This window comes from Hemiscyllium ocellatum, chromosome 36 (genome assembly GCF_020745735.1).
Source record: "Hemiscyllium ocellatum isolate sHemOce1 chromosome 36, sHemOce1.pat.X.cur, whole genome shotgun sequence".
In the NCBI taxonomy this organism is placed as follows: domain Eukaryota; kingdom Metazoa; phylum Chordata; class Chondrichthyes; order Orectolobiformes; family Hemiscylliidae; genus Hemiscyllium; species Hemiscyllium ocellatum.
In genome coordinates, this window is record NC_083436.1 from 36,855,577 (window position 1) to 36,876,804 (window position 21,228).

The window sequence follows — 21,228 nt, forward strand, 5'->3', positions numbered from 1 at the left end:
TACTCTTTGCATCATTCCACAGGGCTTTTTAGCTGCTGACAGGGAAATGAGGCCCTGGCTGAACACTTTATCCTGAGAATGGTTCCATGCAGTGAAGGTAAAAGTAACGTCACCATCATCTCACTCTCACATTATAGGGATGGCTAATGATGAGCTTAACCTGAGGGTCACCACGCTGCACGCAAAAGGTGAGGTTGAGAAGGTTAGGCCCCCATGATGACCTCAGTCAGTATAGAAACTGAACCCATAGTGTTGGCTCACCCTGCATTACAGGTCTAACCAACTGAGTGAACCAATCCCCTGCAAGGGAGCATAAAGCCAGAAAGAGTGGAATTTGAATACACAGCTTTCTGACTCGAGTGTAAGAGTGAGCCAAAGGCCAATGAGAATTGCGTGAAAGTTTACACATTCTCCCTGGAACGTTACCAATTCGGAAGGCATCATTAATCTCACTTATTCATGAGGTTCAGCAACAACAGATTTCAGTATAATATGTAAGTATTTGAAGGTCGTTACAAAGTGCCTGACATTGAAGATGAAGTAGTAGTGTCCGTTCAGTCTGTCTTTTCAAACATTTAAATGTCAGCCTTTGACTTAGAGTCAGAGAGATGTACAGCATGGCAACAGACTTTTGGTCCAACTCGTCCACGCCGACCAGATATCCTAAACTAATCTAGTCCCATGTGCCAGAATTTGGCCCATATCCCACTAAACCCTTCCAATTCATGAACCCATCCAGACGCTTTTAAATGTCATAATCGTACCAGCCTCCACCACTTCCTCTGGCAGCTCATTCCATACACTCACCACCTTCTGTGTGAGAAAGTTACCTCCTGGTCTCGTTTAAATTTTTCCCCTTTGACCTTAAACCTATGCCCTCTAGTTTTGGACTCCCTCACCCCAGGCAAAAAACTTGACTTTTACCCTATCCATGGCCCTCATGATTTTATAAACCTCAATAAAGTCATCCCTCAGCTTCCGACGCTCCAGGGAAAATAGCCCCAGCCTGTTCAGCATCTCCCTATAGTTCAAACTCTCTAATCCTGGCAGCATCATTGTAAATCTTTCCTGAGTCCTTTCAAGTTCAACAATGTTTCCTACTCCAGGGAGACCAGAATTGAATGCAGTATTCCAAAAGTGGCCTCACCAATGTCCTGTACAGCCACAACATGACCTCCCAACTCCAATGGCCCATACAGTGACCAATGAAGACAAGTTTGACACATATGAGACTTAAAGAAATTACAATATTGAGAGTACAGCACAGATCCAGGCCATTTGGCCCAAATGATCTATGCTAATATAATCCTCCACATGAGCCTCCTCCCTGTGATCTCTAATGTATCAGCATAGCCGTCTATTCCTTTCTTCCAAATGCGATTACAGGGGAACCTCGATCATCTGGCATTCGATTATTTGAATTTCGGATTATCCGGCAAGATCACAAGGTCCCGATGCTTATCCAACATTTGATTATCCAAACAAAATACTGTCGTTCAGATAATCGAGGTTCCTCTGTATCTCGTTTTCCCTGACAGATATGTCTGCGGTATATGTTAGGAAGTTCCACATTCTCATCACTTGTTCAACAAAGAGGTTTCTTCTGAATTCTTCCTTGAATTGATTAGTGACTCTCTTTGTTACATAAGGTAATAGTTGTGAAAGGGTTAATATTGGAGACTGCCTTCGACTCCACCCAGTCACATGATGCCATATCAGCCTCCAGAGAGAATGGAGGAGTCGAGCTCTAGGTCCCAATCCAGATGTGTCAGCTCTGGTTGCTGATGTTTACTTTATCATCCAGGGATGTTTTTATGCAACACTGGACAGCAGCAGAACACCCATGTTACTTATATTCACTTTGCCTCCCCTGTTAAACCTGTTTCTGAATCAGTGACCAAGTAACATGCAAAACCCATCGGGGCAATGTAATGACACCAAAGTGAGGGAAATCTAGGTAGAGGGGGAGGGGACTAAATCAAAACATATTTGGAGGGGGATTCGCAGATGGTCTTGGTATTTATGTCTGACTAGCCAATGTAACTTATATGCATTGTTATTATGCAAGAAACTGTATCCTGTTGTTAAGCAAAGTGCTTCTTCCTGTTAAGACTCAGTCTTTAAAACAGGGGCTCTTGTGGCACAATGGTGTTGTCCATACCTCTGAGTCAGAAACACAGCTTCAAGTCCCAACTACACAAGAGGTATGTAATAAAAGCTCTGAATGTGGTGAATAGAAGGTGGATAAGTGGCACAACCTGACCCCAAATATTACCTGGTGGCAACTGGTCCGACATGCACACACTAACCTTAAATTTATAAACCCAAGCTTTGGATTTTCCAGTAATGAAAATGTCTTCTGTATCAAACCAAAATGATAATGATCTCTGTTCGGTCACTCTCAGCCTTTTCTAATCTTGAGAAGTCCAGTCTGTTCAGGCTTTCAGGAGAAAAGCATCTTCTCAGATCTGGTATTATGCTAGTAAGTGTTTTCCTGCACCTTTCCAATACCTGTTTATGTAACATGGAGACTGGAAATATGCACAGGGCTTTCAGTGTAGTCTAGGTTTGGTACATTGAAATGTCTAAAAATATAGTTTTAACACAGCTTAATTGTTGCTTGGTTTCACTTTCAGGGGTGGAGGTCAGTTGGCTCCACAAGATGCTACTCAGATCAACAGGAGGGAAGAGAGGTCCAAAACTGAGTCCTTCCTTTTGGAGGCATCTATTCGTGGTTTGGCTCCTCATGTCACTGGCTATAGGCAAGCAACATAAACATAAGCATCTTTCCCAGCCACGTGCGTCCCAAAGCACCAATTATATCCAGGGATGCTTGAATTCCCAACATGTTCTCCTTCACTGGCTAATTTATCTGAGTCCCTTTCTCACTCTAAGACCAGTGGGGGTGAATGAAATCCACAAGATTCATCCTCATCACTGCAGGAGGTGAAGCCGTGAATAGAGTCATAGAGATATACAGCATGGAACCAGAACCTTCGCTCCAACTCGTCTATGCTGACCCGATATCCTAACCTAGTCTAGTCCAATTTGCCAGCACTTGGCCCATATTCCTCTAAACCCTTCCTATGTATATACCTATCCAAATGTCTTTTAAATGCTGTAATTGTACCAGCCTCCACTACTTCCTCTGGCAGCTTGTTCCATACACGCACCACTTTCTGTGAAAAGGTTGCCCCTTAGGTCCCTTTTAAACCTTTCCCCTCTCACCCTAATGACTGGTCCCAACTGGCCTTGTACACCGTAACATGGAATTTCAGTTTGGAGCAGTACGAGTATTTCAAGGTATTCCTGTTTTTCTTGTCCTTTTTTTTTCCTTCCTCATTCAAGGAATTCTCAAAAATAAACATTGACTTTAAAAACATCAACCCATTTACTATCCTCACCTCCTGAATTCCAGAGACTTATCAATTCATGGTTTCAACAACCCAACAACAAGCTTTTGATCTCCTTCCTAACAAGACACTTATCTAGTTGATCCCCATTGTAAACAATCCTGGAGGAGACTCTTCTAATCAACTAAGTTATCAACTTTGCACTCTTGATAACAGTTACACCTGAAAACCTGTTTACATCTACCTTAACAGTCCCTCTCGTCATGTTGAATCGCTAAACTTTGATCCTTCTTAAGTTCACTTTTTCTGAGTCTCCCATCTGAGGCACCTAAGCACTTGAATTTTCCTTTCAAATCTCTCCCAATTCAGTAATGGCCTGGTAAAGAAGAGAGTGCCTAAAGCTGTGTATCTATGTGCCACTTCATCTTGGAGTCCAACTCCTGCAGTTGCTTTCCATCCAATGTTTGCTGCAATTGCTAGTTTATATGGACCGAACATTCTCAATGAATGGTTGATTATCAAAATTTGCCACTTTCGTGAATGATGCTTCCTCCATTCAGCAGGGGCAACTTTTAATGGTTCAATTTCAAAAGCAGTATTCATCTTAAAATACATTTGCCTTGCCTGGTCTTTCTGCTCAGCCTACTTCAAGCTCTCCCACTTTGGTTATTTGACCTCCTGAACAGATTGACATCATCAAAGAAGTCCACAATATTCCAAAAGCATAAACCATTTCCAGTTATAAAGAGAGATTGAAGAGGTTGGGGTCGTTCTCCTTAGAGAGAAGAAGGTGAAGTGGGGATCTGATAAGAGTTCTTTATCAGGCTGGATAGGGGTAAGCTGTTCCTGGTCCTAAAAGGAAGAAGAAGAAGAGGCCATAGACTCAAAATGTTGTGCAAACAAAGCAAAGGTGATGTCAGAAAAAAACTTTTGCAACCACAACCTGGAATGCACTGCCTAGAAATATGGTGGATGCAGGTTCAATTGAGGCATTCAGAGAGCATTGGACGAGTATTTGGATAGAAATGATGTGCAAGGATATCAGGAGAAAGCAGGAGATTGGCACTAGCTAACGATGCCCATTTAAAGGCCAGTGCAGTTAAGATGGGCCAAATGACCTCCCTGGTGCCACAACAGTTCTGTGATGTTCCTGAACAGTATATCGCAGATTGAACTTAAGGTACATGGAGAACTTATCAATGGATTACAAAGAGTTATGACATATGGGAAACACAGCACAGAAAGAGGCACTTTGGCCCAACCCATTTATGTTGGCATTTATGTTCCCTTTGAGACTCCTCCTATTTTTCTACCTAAACCTACCACTGTAACCGTCTGCTCCCTTCTCCTGCAAACACCTGTCTGGATTCCCGTTAAATACCTTGATATTATTTGCTTCAACTACTCTTTGTGATCACAAGTTCCATGTTCCTATCATGCTTTGGGTGAAGAAATTCTTATGAAATCCCTATTGGATTTCTTTGTGACTGTGTGACATTGGAACACAGTTACTTCTCTTTTGAAAGTCTACATGGATGTAAGTGTGTGTGTGTGTCATACATATTTACTTGTGGGTATATCTGTGTGCACTAGTGTGTTTTTGTATATGGCTGTCTGCACAAGTGTGCATGAGTGAGTCTGCATTTGTCTGTGTGGGTGATATTCCTTGTTATTTTGGGGATCAAGAGACTTTCTGACACAATGAATGTGATGTCTTTCTTAATTAATGAGACAAGTTAACGAGTGGTTACAATTTACAGTACATTGGGGAACAACTTTAATGCAAGCTCATTATCATAATAACTGCTAATTGTATATTAAATGTGTTATTCTTTGCATTCAGGTGGTGAGGTGCTTCATCTTGCACAGAATCATAGAGTCATACAGCACGGAAACAGTCTGATTCAACCAGTCCATCCCAAATGTAATCCCAAACTAAACTAGTCCCACCTGCCTGAATTTGGCTCATATCCCTAAAAACATTTCTTATTCTTATATGTATCTAAATTTTTTTTAAACATTGAAACTATACCTGCATCCACCACTTCCTCTGGAAGTTCACTCCACGCATGAGCCACTCTCTGCGTAAAAAAATTACCTCATGCCATTTTTAAATTTTCTCCTTTCACCTTAAAAATATGCCCCCTGGTCTTGAAATCTCCACCCGAGGGAAAAGATACCTGCCACTCACATTATCTTTACCTTTCATAATTTTATAAACCTCTACCAGGTCACCTCTCAACCTCATATGCTCCAGTGAAAAAACGCTCCAGCCTATCCAGCTTAAGTCGTTGCACTTAAATCCAATATTAATACCTATACATTGTGATACCAGCTGTGGGTGTCTGCACATATACTGCCCCTGAGGTTCTTGCTCCTTATCACAATGTAAAGCTCATAACTCCTTATATACTGTATATAGTGGGTTATCAAATACAGCTTTCCAGTGCAGTATCTAAGACCTTTCTTTTCACATGCTCATTTTAAATTGGTGCCTTCTCTCTGACTCATGTAAGTTTTATGATTTACATCAAAATAAAAACTGGAAGAAATGCGGATGCTAGAAATCAGAAACAAATTGCCAGAAAAGCTCAGCAGGTCTGGCAGCATCTGTGGAGAGAAATCAGAGTTAACATTTCGGGTCTAGTGACCATTCCTCAGAACTATGATTTACGTCAATTGTATTCTATCACAATGAGCAGTAACTGGGGATTCACTTGTTCTCTGCTGCTGATGAAACTAGTTTCCAGGATTAGGAAATAAATGTTTTAACACATAATTCTGTAACTATAAGCTACAGACTGTAAATATAAGCAATAGATTGAATTCTGTGTTCTAACATTCACTGCTTGACTCTCTGGATTGTAACATTAACTATAACGATTCAGGCATTGTTTCTTAAATAATAAAATCTTGCATTAATATTCTCATGTGAATGTCTGCATATGGAAAGCAAACAGAAATTTATGGTGGAAATTGACCTACCACTGTGACTTTAAATGCGATATTTCGAGTGTTCCTGACAGAAAGGAGAAACTTGTTACAGAACCGTTTCAAATTGCAATCATCACACAAACACAAGAATACCAAATTTCAAACAATACAACAGGTTACGCTACGGGGAAAAGAATGCTGATTGGCTGGCAAGTTGACTCTCAGCGACCAAGATGCTGTTATGAAGAAAACAATGGTGAACTATAAGCTCCCAACACTCCCCAGTTATTCAAAAAAAAAATACAAGGTTTGAACATAACCCTGTTGTTTGCAGAAGTGGCTGGCTGTGCATTAATGTATCTTGTTTCTAGCAAACAGAAATGAGTCTTGTGGCTGTCTCAGCTGATTATCTTTAAGAATTCTTTTCCCCATCGCATAAATCATTGCAATCATTTGAAATATGGCATTCTTGCAATTGTCCCGATGAGTATGAAACAAAAAGCTTCAGTGATGATTATGACTGACCAGCAAGACTGAAAAATCCTCCAGTGGGCGGTCAGAAAATCTTGATGTATGAGCTCATTCAGATGGAAATGCTAGAATTTACAACTAGCTGCTGTCAGACAGGATGACCTCTCTCTTGTTCCCTGACTGAACCAGTTAAATCAAAGGCACATATCTTTGGAAGGTTTTCAACCAGACTTACTAGAATACATTGGGGCCGAATACTGTGGCGAGGTTGTAAATGGTCATTCGATTGGACTTTTGGTGGGCAGCCACTTCGGTCAGAAAGTGACACAGGAATTTCAACACGGAATAGTTAACATCCGGAAGCTGCCTCAGAAGCCATTGCAGCTGCTCTTGATCTCCACTGTGACCTGGAACGAAAATAAGAAATTGGTCTGTTTGACCAGCAGTGCAACAGAGGTGGAGAACATCACTGCTCTCCTTCCAATGGCCTCTCCTTAAAATTCAAAGCAATATTTCCATCCCCAGTAAATTCAGTCGAGCCCTATGTTACTAATTGCAAAGAAGGATCTGTATTTATTTCACCTAATATTTACAGCACAGAAACTCATCCATGCTGCTTCGGGTAAAAGCCAGGCATTCCTGTTAAAGGGCTTTTGCCTGAAACATCGATTCTCCTGCTCCTTGGATGCTGCCTGACCTGCTGTGCTTTTCCAGAACAACTCTAATCTTGACTCTAAGCTCCAACATCTGCAGTACCTACTTCTGCCCTGAAGTTGCACAGAACATTACAGTGCTCAAATAGTTAAATCTCTATCTGCCGATAATCTAATAATTTGCTAAATTGAAAGAGCCATGCATTTTGTCCATTTACTGCGCAACTGTGACTTGGTCAATTGAGTATCATTACCCAAATGATCCTACAAGGCACATCCCTTATCTGCTAAATGTATGCTAAAAACTGACCCCTTTCGTCCTCTGTTAACCAACTATTCAGGCCAATCTCCAGCTGGAGGCGATGAACTGCGAGTTCTAGGCCACAATATTTCTGGAAAGAAAAGAACTTGTATTTATATACCACTCTTTGTCACTAAAGTGCTTTCCTGTCATGGACGCCTTCTGAAGTGCAGTCACTGTTGTATTGAAGGCAATTTGTGCACAGCAAGGTCCCACAATCAGCATATAGAATAACAAGCAGCTAACACAGACACTCACATCAAAGACAAAAGCTTGTGGCTTCAAGTTTCACTCTGGAGATGTCAGCATGTAATTGGGGCTGTCACTCTCAGAGAGCTGCTTGGAGCAGTCACCCTGCTTTTCCTCAGGGTTACTGTTTGAATGATTCAGCCAAAGCTTGGGTAGACAGGGTGTTGCACCCAAATGGAGATGGTTTACCCAGTATATATGCCTGAATAATCCCCTGTTGGCTGAAGTGATTGCTCAGTTACTTTCAGCCCGCTTCCCTCCTTATTGACCATTCAGCCCTTTGAGTGAAGTTCTGGGATATGTGTATCTTTCATCCTTTGACAATTTCCTGATTTCTCACCTCAGCCTTTTGCAAGTATTTCAGTGGCTTTTCCTGTGCCTTCTTCCTTTCATTCTCATTCTGCCTTAAACACCATCGGCGTGCAATATCTTTCAGCTCTCAGCCAGGGCAAATACTTTGAAAGTCAACTTGGACCCTTGGCTCTTCACTGGACGGTGCCTGATCCATTGAATTTTATGAGATGTTAAACTGAGACTCTATCTGCTCACTTGGGTGAATCTGAAAGATGGCATACGAGGAGCAGGAAAATCCCTGCTTCAGCAAAATCCCTTCATCAGGAATGTCCGGCTTTTGCCCAGGACGTTGATTTTCCTGCTCCTCGGATGCTGCCTGACCTGCTGTGCTTTTCCAACACCACTCTAATCTAGACTCTGATTTCCAGCATCTGCAGTCCTCACTTTTGCCTGCCTGAATCTCAAAGATACCATGGCACAATGTTGAAAGTGAGCTGGGGGAGTTCTCCCTAGTGTTTCGGTCAATATTTAAATCTTATTCATCATCACAAACACAGACTACCTAATCATTTATGCACTGCTGCTTGTGGAGACTTACTTTGTACAAATTGACTGCTGCTTACCCCACACGTCAAATGGATTTTGCAAGGTGTCTCAGGATGTCTTGAAGTTGGAAGAGGTTCTAAGCGCCTTTGCTTTCTTTGTCGTAACAGCAAAACACACCAACAGACGCACATATACACATAAACACAGTCATGTATCTAAACACATGTACAAACACATGCATATGCACACATACATGTATACCTACATGCACAAACACACATACATATGTACATACAAACACATGATACAGATAAAATCTACTGCCTATTGTTTTGGTATAAAGAAGCCCTGAAGGGCGTCCTATAGCACAGTTCGTTGCGTCACTGCCTCTGAGTCAGAAGCTCCTGATTCAAGTTCCACTCCAGGACTTGATGACCAAGGGAGATGTGTTTTAACATGGTCAAACAGGTTGAGTATCACCTTGTAACATATGTTTGTAACATAAGCCAGTGGCAAGAGCAGAAGAGATCACAGCCCATGATGGAGAAGAATTTGGAGCCTCTACCGTAGCTCCAGGTGATATCATCCATCAGCACCTCAGATCTCTGGGTAGGCCTTGCACCTCTGTTGGCTGGAGCAGATTGTGCCACCAGCACAGCGTACAATTCCTGTTCCGGCAGTGGAAAAGCTGGGAGACAAGGGAGACCACGCAGCTGGTGGTGGCAGCTACAGAGCAAGACAGTCTGGAAAAGGGAATGCCACCCGCAGTGTGGTGAATTGAGGAGCTGCCTTCTTGCCCTGCCCATGGTGAGTGTGTTGGCATTGTGGATCTGACCTGCCTTCGAACAGAGAACAGAAGATGAGGAAAGGACCACGTGACAATAGGTAACAGAGAGAGACACAAATTCGTCAGGGGTTCAGAATATCAGAAAGTAATTTTCAAATTCCAGCTCTCAAACACCAGCTACTTGGTAGAATAGCAGTGAGAAAATAACAGAGGGCACCTAAGCAGCCTGTGTATCATTTTAAATGAGATCAGCATTCAGCTCAGTTAATTTTATCTCATAGCACTATTGTGGCTACACATCTTTGCAACATTGTGTATCGCACAACATTCAAAATCAAAGAGTAAATGTCCAATGCTCCAATGGAGCTGTTAAGTATATGATCAAGTATTTATTGTTTCCCTAATACCTGGAGAGACACAGTTATCATCTGATTTGATGCGAATCGCTCCTGGATATGAAACCTCCCAGACACAGGAAGGACAGTTGGTGCAAGAGTCTCATTTCACATGACTGACCACATGTTATACCTCCCAAAAATTATAAACATTCGTCAAAATAGCTGCTCCCAACCGGGTGAGAATGCATGCACTAACTTTAGACCAATGGGCAGGTGGGCTGACTGTGCCACTCTCACTCTGAGCACAGACACACACACACATCCCTCCACACACAGACACACTCACAGACTTACACACACAGCCATATAGACACAAAGACATGCTTACACACTGACACACACACACACACACACACGCAGACATACATAAACACAAACACATACCCACAGACACATGCTGACAGACATACATTGACGCGCATACACACACACACATGCACACACTTTGCCATACACAAGCACACAGATCAATACACATACACACACACACACAAAAACACACACTCAGTCTTCACAATTACAAGTAGGGAGCTGGGACCCACATAAAATAGTGATAGAAGACATGACTAAGATCAGGAATGAGATTAATTTGCTCGTTCTTTTGCCAACTGTGTGCCCTGGTTGGGTTCCATCAGCTTCTGATCTCATTAGAGTCCAGGTTCAAATATGGGCAAAGAAGCTGAACTCCAGAGATGAGGTGAATGACTGCCCTTGACATCAAGGCAGCATTTGACCAAGGGTGGCACTAAGGAGCTCTAGATAAACTGGTGTCAATGGGAATTGGGGAATATGCTCCAGTGGTTAGAATCATACCAAGCACAGAAGAAGATGATTGCAGTTATTGAAGGTCAATCATCTGCACTAGCTCCTCAAGGTACTTTACCATTTTCAGCTGCTTCTCTCATGATTTTCCCTTCAGCGTAAGATCTGACATGGAGATGTTCATCGACAATTGCACCACTTTCAGCACCATTCACCACATCCCAGATACTGAAACCAAATACAGAGGCTGGGAATTCTGCTCTGTATAAGTCACTTCCTATTCCCCTAAAGCCTACCCAAGATCTACAATGTACAAGTCAGCCATGCGATGGAATACTCCCCACTTGTCTGGATGGGGGCACCTCCAATATAAACAATAGCAAGAAGCCTGGCAATGTCCAGGACATTGATTCACACGGCATCCACTCAGGGGCAGGGGGCTACCTCAGGGCTCAATAACTAGGGCCTGAGATTCTAGATGTCCCACTCTGGGTAGAGGGAGCAGCTGGTGCACTGGGGTTGAGAGCTGGACTGGGTACTATAATTTCTGTTCCTGCCACTGTAATCCACCACCCTCTACACTCACCTCCTCCACTACTAACTCACAGTGATAGCAGTGTATACCTTCAGACAGAACCTTCCAAACCCATGATCTCAACCATCTAGAAGGACAAGGGCAGTAGATATACAGGAACACCCCCACCTGCAATTTCCCCCCCAGACCGCTCACCATCCTGATTTGGAAATTTATCCTTCAGTGTCACTGAGGTAAATCCTGGAATTCCCTCCCTAATGGCACTGTGGTTGCTCCTACATCATGCAAAATGCCCTGGTTCAGGGCGGATGATAAACACTGACCATGCCTGCAATGCACACAGCAATGGGACTGGATGAGTTCCTTGTATGTTGTATGATTACTCTGTGGCTAGGGCTGATGTTCTGGGGGCAGCTCATGGTTGAGTTTGGCTGGGCCCTCAGGAAGATGCTCAAGTTGGAAGCTGTTTAGTAGTTCAGGGTGGGGGAAGCCAAACCTTGTCAGCTAACTCTGGAAGACCACAGTTGCAGAGTTGGTCTGCTGATCCCTTTCCATGCTCAGGATTGCTTCTACCAACAGCGAGGGCTCCCTGGAACGGACCGTGGGAAAGCTGCCAGGGAATTCATCCTGTGGCTTGAAAATCCATGGCCAATTTGTGCAGCTGGAAAAGTGACCCAAAAGCTGGTGAAAAAGATACGACTTATGGCTGAAAACCTGAAGGACATCAGACATTTAGTATTTTGCAGCTCAAATTCACTCGGGTCACATAATGACTGATATGAACCAAGATAATCTACCTGTGAGTATCATAATGGATTCACTCAGGGAAAATGCAGCACAATTAAACTGAAAACATGTCCTGCCTTAACCATGGGGTGCAGAACATAACTGTGTTACAGCAACCAATGTGGCCCAGCCTGAACTGAATGTCAAAACCTGATGATGTTTTAAATTTATATGAATACAATTTAACTTTAAGTTTTGGACAATAAAACCGAGATAATTCTGTTATCTAAATCACGCCACAAGTTCTTTATTGTTTAAATCATGTGCAAACTCATCAGACACTTATCAGATCCTCTGAGACTACCCCAGGTCTTCCAAAAGCAGGGAGTTAACCAAATCAGACAAAAACAATGAGACAGTTTCAAACTGAAGCCAGTTGTTTTGGTATTCCTGATACAGACATCCAAAAATAAATGTGGAGGCTAGTGGTTGAGGACATTCAGGGTTACTTGGTTTTATTTATTTTTTTAGCTCAAGTGTTCAGTTTGCTATGTTGTACAAGGTCACCAAGTTAACAGCTGGCATCTAACCTAAGCTTCACTACATCAGGCTTTGCTTGGCATTAATGTGGTGATGGGTGACAGACAATAGAGCTTTCTTGACCCATGACATGCAAACACCAAACACTTAACTGTTCTTTTCCCATTCCTGTCCCGGTCAAAAGATGATCACGAAACTTGATATTAATCCTTGCAGTACTGACTTCAACTTGAACATGCACCTTCCGAAATTACAACCACAATCAAGTGAAGTTCTCATCGAAAAGCAGAACACTGTGGAGGCTGAATATAAAGTGAGAAAATGCTGGAAATATTCAGTAGGTTAAGGCAGCACTGCATTGTGGCTGTGAGGACATCCATCGACGTTTGAGGAACCAAAATCTTCTCTTTCAATTAAGCATTTCACGGCCTCTGGATTTAACACTGAGATTAACAATGGCTGACTATAGTCGTTGCATTGTTCAGTGTTTTTTTTGCATTTCTTTGCATTGTTCAGTTTTTTTTGCATTGTTCAGTTTGTTTTTGCATTTCTTTGCATTGTTCAGTGTTTTTTTTTAAGCAAAGAAGCTCTGGACACAAATCTTTGTTTCTAATCTTGCCCCTGAAGATTGACTTCCCTGTCTGTCAATCTCTCCTGTCTTCCACTTGATCACAGATCATCCTTCTGCTTTTCTTCTCTACCAAGCCCTTGCTTGGGATCGAATGCCTCTCTAAATTTTCCCACTTCCGACGAAAGACACCAACCTTTGCTTCTCTTCATCGCTCTGCACCTCTAGGGTTTCCTATTTTAATTTTAAGTGAAGCCCAGTGAGGGGTCTGTTCATGTCCCACTGCAAACCAAAGCTGGTCACATTTGAGAGGCAGTCGCCATGGGGACAAAGACAGACTGACGTGTCCCACCAACCTTCAGTTGCTTTGACATTCATTCCAATTTTCAGTCAGAATTCACACAACAGGTTTATTTAAAACCACAAGTTTCTGGAGCGATGCTCCTTTGTCAGGTGGAGTGAGTCCGATTTTCAGGAGGTACTTCATTCTGAAGGTCAGGGTTCCCAGCAGAATCTGCAGGAGTCTTGGACCTTCAAGGCTGAGTGACTGGGTGCGCAATAACATTTCCCCCTTTTTTCTGGCGCTTACCACTCCTGCCCAACCATGTGAGCTATGAGATTAGCATCTGAGGCAGAGGGATGTCCAAGGTTAGCACTCAAGCGTCACTGTCAGAAAGTCATGGGTTCAAACTGCACCCTGGGGCTATCAGTACATCATCTTTAGCAAACAAAAAACAGAAATTGTTGGAGAAACTCAACAGATCTGACAGTATAGAACACAGAACATTACAGCGCAGTACAGGCCCTTTGGCCCTCGATGTTGTGCCAACCTGTGGAGAGATAGCAGAGTTTCCAGCATCCAGAGTTCTTTGTGTTATTATAGTACATAATTTTTGCTGGCACATTGGTCAGCCCTGGCGGAGAGCTATTTTCAGGGCTGAAAAACATCACAACTCATTATTTTCACAGATACAGTGAATTATTTTGTAACACTGCTATCAACATTGTTTTGCATAATATTGATTTTGTATTGCATTGTTACAAACAATTTTGATCAAATGTGTCACTATGAATGTTGCTCTTAGCCAGTTTGATTGAGTGGGTGGCATTGCTGTGTGTGAATCAGAAGATACTGGGTTCAAGCCCTTCTGGACAAAGTGGAATCTCTAGCCCACAATGTTGAGTAAGGTTTCCAGTGCAGTTCTGAGGGAGTGCTGCACTGTTGAAGGCAATGATTTTTCAGGTGATTTGCTAAGCAGAAGCTATGTTTACCCTGTCAAGAGGACGTACATTATCCTGTTGAAATAGCTGTATGAGACCAGCCGCAACCTTCCTGGTGGTCTGACCTACATTTCTCCCTCGACCAATGTCTAATAAGAACATAGGAACTCGGAGCAGGAGTAGGCCGTCTGGCTCTTGGAACTTGCTCCCCCATTTAATAAGATCATGATGGATTTTCTAATAAACCAGATATCCTGAATACTAGCTCAGTTCTAGTTGTGGGCCTGGTTGTGCACAAATTAGCAACTAAATATTGCAAAAAGAAAAATATCTTATTGAAGCTTTTGTCTTCCACTAGTCAGGTCAATTCACAAGAATACCAATGCAATAGGAAACACAACTCTTTTGTACATTATGAGAGGAGACTGCTGATTGGTTGGCATGTGGACTCAGATTGGTCGAGTCGTTCCAGTGGAGAGTGCAACAGTTGGATGATGTCTTGACAGTTAACTGCCAAGCCTTGTTCAATTTTAAATAAGGAAGAATGCTTCATCGATGCATTGCCCTCTGAACTGAACCAGAGAATGGCTGCCATCTATTTTGTGAATTTGAAACAGACACAATGTCAGCATGGAGGAGAAAGTGAGGTCTGCAGATGCTGGAGATATCAGGGCTGAAAATGTGTTGCTGGAAAAGCGCAGCAGGTCAGGCAGCATCCAAAGAGCAGGAGAATCGACGTTTCGGGCATGAGCCCCTCTTCAGGAAGAAGAATTTCCTGAAGAGGGGCTCATGCCCGAAACATCGATTCTCCTGCTCTTTGGATGCTGCCTGACCTGCTGCGCTTTTCCAGCAACACATTTTCAGCTCACAATGTCAGCATATGTTCCTTCTGCCTGCAAAGAACTGGGCCCAGAGTCTTAATATTTCTAGCTTCCAATACATCCACACTGCCAGACGGACTGACAATCTTAAACTCATTATCACCTTAATTAATGACACACTCAGGAGTATTTAGTGAATGCTGCCCATTCAGGGAATTACATTAAAGTTGGACATTGTACTTTGGTTTTTGCAAACGGGAGCTGTTTGAGTGCAGTCATTACCTTAGCAATCATGTGTTTTTATTTCTACAGTGCAAAACTATTCACTTGGGATGTCTTGAGGTAGGGAAATGTCCAATTATCAGTCTTTCATTTCCGTCTCTGGTTCCTAATGCTCGCTCATCTACACCTTCTAGGGTCAGACTGAATCCTTGATATGTTAATTGTTAAAGAAAGCTGTCCCAAGGCCTGCACAGACTTCAACCTCTGCACAATGGCCTGTTTAGGAGCAAAATTAACATTGATTTATGTCAAATTGACCCTGATTTGCCAAGGACTGAATAGTATAGGGATGCAATGCATGACACAATATGTTTGTTTTGGATGGGATTTGGTTAGTAGCGCAACATACAACTGTTACTTTATGAAGCATCCAACATTTTCCGTTTCCAATGCAATGGTTCTGATAAGCATCATCAGAAAGTTGCTCTCAGTTCAACAGAAAACAATGTCGAGATGGGTGAAGTTTCTGAATTCTCACTACTCCTGGAAAAAGTAACTCCAATATAACCTTGTGTACAATGTGTGCATGAGACTGCAAGATGGTCAGTCATTACCCTCTCAGTCTAGCCATGATCTAAGCAGGCTTCTAATGGTTTTCATGGACAAACCACCCCTCAACAAGTGAAGCCATTCACTGGTATACCTCCTAGAATTTTCCTGGAGGATTCCCAGAGACAGAAGACCATCTGTCCACTCAAACATGATTCCCTGAGCCAGACAGTTCAGAGTCTTCTGGGACTGGGTTGTCTGGACCTCAGTGGGACCTTTGCCAATAAGTCTGACAGCGAAGGCCATTGCACCCGAGATTAAGTGGGAGTCACTGCGGGGTAATCCACTTGATGACCCACTGAAGATAAAGTAACTCAGGAAAAAATACGTAAAGGAAGGAGCTAGCAAATAAGTTTTCTGGCCTCGTGACGTTGCGCTGAGGGGATGTACAGAGTTAGAGGAAAATATCTTAATTCTGAATGCCCGTATTGGGCCAAAGTCACGCAGACAGGCACTCGTCTGTATCAGGAGCTGAGCTACAAAGTGTAGCCGTGATGTCCAGGACAGGCTGCGTTTCATTCAGCCCTGTGCTGGCGACGTGAGAGTGAGTGAGGATCAACTAGAGCTCCCTGTCCCTGTTGAAATAACCTTTCGGGGCCAGTTCAAAACTTGGTGCCAAAATATGGACCAAGAGAAAACCTCAAACATATATTTTGGTCTCCAAATCTGCAACCCTTAGAAATGAGGAGGTGCAGCTATTGCATTGGCCTCGATTAGTTTTAAAGTTGGCAAATAGAAACAGAAGTCAAGGACCGTACATATTGTCTTGCAGTACAGGAACTGTGTCTGCAGAGGGTGCTACAACTGTGCTGCTGAATGTGGTAGCTAGGGAAGGCTTTGTCATTTAGTTAATGAACTTCTGGAAGGGAAAATATTGTTTGTGTTGAAATATTTGGCTAGCAGAAGGAATAGCGACAATTGAGGGAATAGTCAACTGGCCAATACTTGTTTAGGTTGGCCACATGACTGAATAAACCTGACTCTGAATGCAGGCGAATACAAACTCGAGAAATAAACTGTGCAGTTCAAAAAGGACTGATGGTGCGCGGACAAGAAATGACCCGCAAGATGGGAAGATCAAGGTTATTGTTATTGGCTGTCCCTTGGAGACAGGATGATTGCCTTCCATGAGTCTGAAGATGGTTGACAGGGCTGACTAGAGATCTTGAAGACTATTCTAGAAGGAAAACCCACCAAATAAAAACCTGTGAATGATGCCTACTGATTCAATGTGTTTAACTCAGAACAGTGCTCAAAAATGATCACTGTGTTCATTTCTAGATAGTCCGGTTTATTTAGCCAGTTTTGCTCCCTGACCCACTCGCTGTTCTCACTGTCCCTCTTCGTTTTGATGTTGCAGGTCTCAGAAGCTGGGATCCTTCTGACAGACTCTGCCTCTGCTTGGTCCAGTCCAGGGTGACAGTCTCCCAGGAGTTAATGCCAATGTTGCACTTCTCAATGTTTCAGCATTATCCCTGAAGTGTGTCCTCCTCTGGAGTGCTTGCCCTGAACTAAGTCTTCAGAGAGGCTCATTTCCCAAGATGCTCCAGGGCCCACATGCAAGGGATCACCAACACAGTGTGGGAGGAGATCTTCACTCCTGAACAGAAGATGAGCAGCCGATTTTTCCAGCCTGGTTATGTTGCATTGAACATATGCCGTCAACTATTAACGTTTCTTCCTGAGGTGCTATTTACATCTTGCCAGCAGTTCAAGAACTGTAAAATGTGGGGCACTGTGATGTGAATTTGACTCCAACAGGGTATCTCACCTCATGCGGCAATGCTTATGTCAATACCCTGCGACATAACAATCAGTGGGGGGTGTTGCAGAATTGAAAAACCTAACAGAAGTTCATTACAGCTAACTAGCATATGAACACCTTAGATTACAAATGAGCAGCATGTTTCCAGTGGCATGTCATGCTGCTAACGCTCTGGGGTTGAGATGGAGTATGAGGTCTTCATACCCTCAGGCCACATGCTAAGATGATTTCCTGAGAATGCCTCTTAAAGGTATATTTACATATGGACCATGAGATATAACACATGTAGAGGCACATGATCATTTTTGCAGTTTTGTGATTTTCTTTTTGTTGGGTGTGTCTCCGACTTAGTGCAGAATCCTTACTTGGCCATGAAAATTTTCATTGTTTGTAGGAGGAACAAACGTCAGATTTCCAATTCCCTTTGTGTGAAAACATGCTCTCTGGTTTCACTTTGAAATGGCTTGGCTCAAATGTTAAGGTACGCCTGCCCGTTCAAGGGGATTCAGAGTGTGGGGGCGAGGGGAGTTGGGGGGAGGGTGATTGCCAGAAGCACAATTGAACTACCAGAGCCAGGCTGTTCAGGATCAATGTCATGAAGCATTTCACAGGGTGGCTCAGTGGTTAGCACTGCTGCCTCATAGCACCATGGACCAGGGTTTGATTCCAGCCTCAGGCAACTGTCTGTGTGGAGTTTGTACATTCTCCCCATATCTGCGTGGGTACCCTCCAGGTGCTCAGTTTCCTTCCACAGTCCAAAGATGTGCAGGTTAGGTAAATTAGCCATGTGTTATGAAGGTGTAGAAGTGTACTGTACCTTTAAAAGAGTGAAGTTATGGGCAGCACGGTGGCACAGTGGTTAGCACTACTGCCTCACAGCGCCTGAGACCCGGGTTCAATTCCCGGCTCAGGCGACTAACTGTGTGGAGTTTGCACATTCTCCCTGTGTCTGCGTGGGTTTCCTCCGGGTGCTCCGGTTTCCTCCCACAGTCCAAAGATGTGCGGGTCAGGTGAACTGGCCATGCTAAATTGCCCGTAGTGTTAGGTAAGGGGTAAATGTAGGGGTATGGGTGGGTTTCGCTTCGGTGGATCGGTATGGACTTGTTGGGCCGAAGGGCCTGTTTCCACACTGTAAGTCTAATCTAATCTGAAGGACTGAGCAAACACACAGACTGCTGGAGAATTTACAATGCAACATTTGGTCCAGCAGCTAGCACTGGCTAAGTTGCTATGAGACAAAAACAAATTCAAATTCGGCCAAAATTATACCCCAAAATACCAATTTCCAATCAAGTTTGGGGTAATAGACTCAGAAAAATTGAACAGTTGAGGGGAGAACTGCCAAGCCACAGACTGCCCAAAAAAAACTCTCTTAAAGGTACCTTTATCAATCAACGACCTGTGAAACAGAATTCCTAACAAGATGGAAATAAAACAGAGGAAGATACAAACAGAAGGTTCGACAGCTGGCTGGCTTTGAAATTTGAAATTTTTGGTAAATTTTAATCGGAGGTTTCATCAGATTAGTATTATAAAAGGGATAGTAAAAGATCGTTCAGAGAAAGAGTTGTAAATAGTTGTTAGTTAATGTTCTATGTTAGACTTTAAAAATAAAGTTCTTAAAATTTTTGTACATTAAATAGTCACTTTTGGGATAATTCTTAGCTTCTCAAATTTTCACAGATTATTGCAGAGGATAAATCTTTTCTGTGTTGCATGTTTAAATTAAGTAGGAGGGTTTACCCCGTGTCATAACACATGCTGAATTTCCCATAGTGTTCAGGGATGTGCAGGTTAGTCATGGGAAATACAGGGTTACAGGGAAAGGGTGGGACGCTCTTTGGACAATTGGAGCAGGCTCTTTTTGACTGTAGGGATTCTTTGATTCTATTTCTACTGAAAAGTGGGGGATGAAATCCGGAGCTCTCTGTCCCAAGAAGTTGCTGAGGTTGGGAATCAATTGAAAGTGTCAAAATTCAGATTGATAGATAATTATTAAACTACAGTGAGAAGGGAGTTGAAATCAATGTGGGTCAAAGGAGTTAAAATTTCTAAAATTTCTAAAATAAAATAAAATTTCTAAAATTTCTAATGCAATGGCAGAATAGATTTGAAAGGATGAATGGCCTACTCAACATTCGTATGTAGTGACAGGTGCTGGCCACTGGATGGAGCAGTCTAGCGTGGAAGATCTTTTTGAGTCGATTTTTAGACAATTTGTTCCACCCTGATTTTTTTTAAGGCATCCCTGCATCCCCATCACCATCACAGCCACCATCAAGGTCAGTCTGCTCTGCATCTCTATCAATTAGTTTCTCTGTGGCTTCCTTTCCTGACACAACGCTGAGCGTTTGTTTATAAAGGCAGATCTGTTTAATATGGAGCTTGTATATTACACACACAGACCAATGCTTTGGGTGCTCCACGGTTCTATTAACCAATTTTTTTAGGGAGACACTCATGGATTTCATGACCGGAATCATAACTAACACTCAACCAAAGTCACATCCTCCAACCACATCCTCTGTCCTCCATTCCCTACACCCCAATCCTCCTAAACCATGTTCACCACTCTCCCATTCCACACCCCCCAAGCTTCCTCAACCACGTTCACCGCCCTCCCATTCCCCCATCCCGATTCTCCTCAACTACATCCTCAGCCCCCCCATTCACCACCCATGCCTCTCCACAACCACGTTCACCGCCCACCCATTCACCACCCCCGACCCTCAACTGCATTCTCTGTCCTCCCATTCCCCATCCCCCGACCCTCCTCAACCACATTCATCATCCTCCCAGACGTCATCCCCCATCATCCATCAACCCTCTCTTCAACCTTCCTGTCATTAAAATGATCACTGCACTGAGGCTTGATTCTTCCCAATCAGAATGGGGTAATTGCCATCTTTCTCTCAACCATCCCAGAAATGAATTGAGATTCACTCTGGGGCAGTATCCCTGATGGGGCTCCCCCACTCCCGGTTACAAAGCCCACCGATGGCACAGCTATCATGGTGCCAACCTCGGTGCTGCCCATTTTCTCCCTCGGTCTCCATCACAGATTGAGCACTTACCCTGATAGAGCTGCATGAACTGGGAATGCAGCCTGGAGACAATGAGTGAGTCGGGGAGCTCCCGCAGGAACAGTTTGAGGAGGCTGGCGACTGAGTAGACATCGGCCTCCTGGGTGAGATCTGGTTTCACTCCGGTGTCGTACCTCTGCCGCAATCTCTCCACCACCCTCACATTTCCATTCACCCGAAAGAGGCCTTCTTGCTCTAGTCCTGCGAGAAACAAGGCACCATAGATTCTGAGTCAACGCCACACCATAACTACTCACCTTCAGTCAAAAGAAGGCTTTCCTACATTACAACAGAGATACCAACAAAAGCACAGAGGCAGCACATTGGCTCAATGGTTAGCACGACTGCCTCACAGCACCAGGGAGCTGAGTCCAATTCCAATCTCGGGTG

The 21,228-nt window shown here is 43.3% G+C and overlaps 1 protein-coding gene across 4 annotated transcripts in view; it reads right to left on the reverse strand.

Annotated features, from left to right (window-relative positions):
- Positions 1–21,228, reverse strand: part of fam13a (family with sequence similarity 13 member A) — a 212,307-nt gene that overhangs the window by 147,060 nt on the left and 44,019 nt on the right. For 3 of the 4 annotated variants that reach the window (XM_060851700.1, XM_060851701.1, XM_060851699.1), the window contains exons 3-4: positions 20,830–21,039; positions 6,994–7,165 (exon numbers count right to left, since the gene is read on the reverse strand). In XM_060851700.1, coding sequence (XP_060707683.1) covers positions 6,994–7,165; positions 20,830–21,039 — 382 coding nt within the window. Of the gene's footprint in view, positions 1–6,993; positions 7,166–20,829; positions 21,040–21,228 lie in introns of those variants that run through there. The other variant, XM_060851702.1, reaches the window with a different exon arrangement.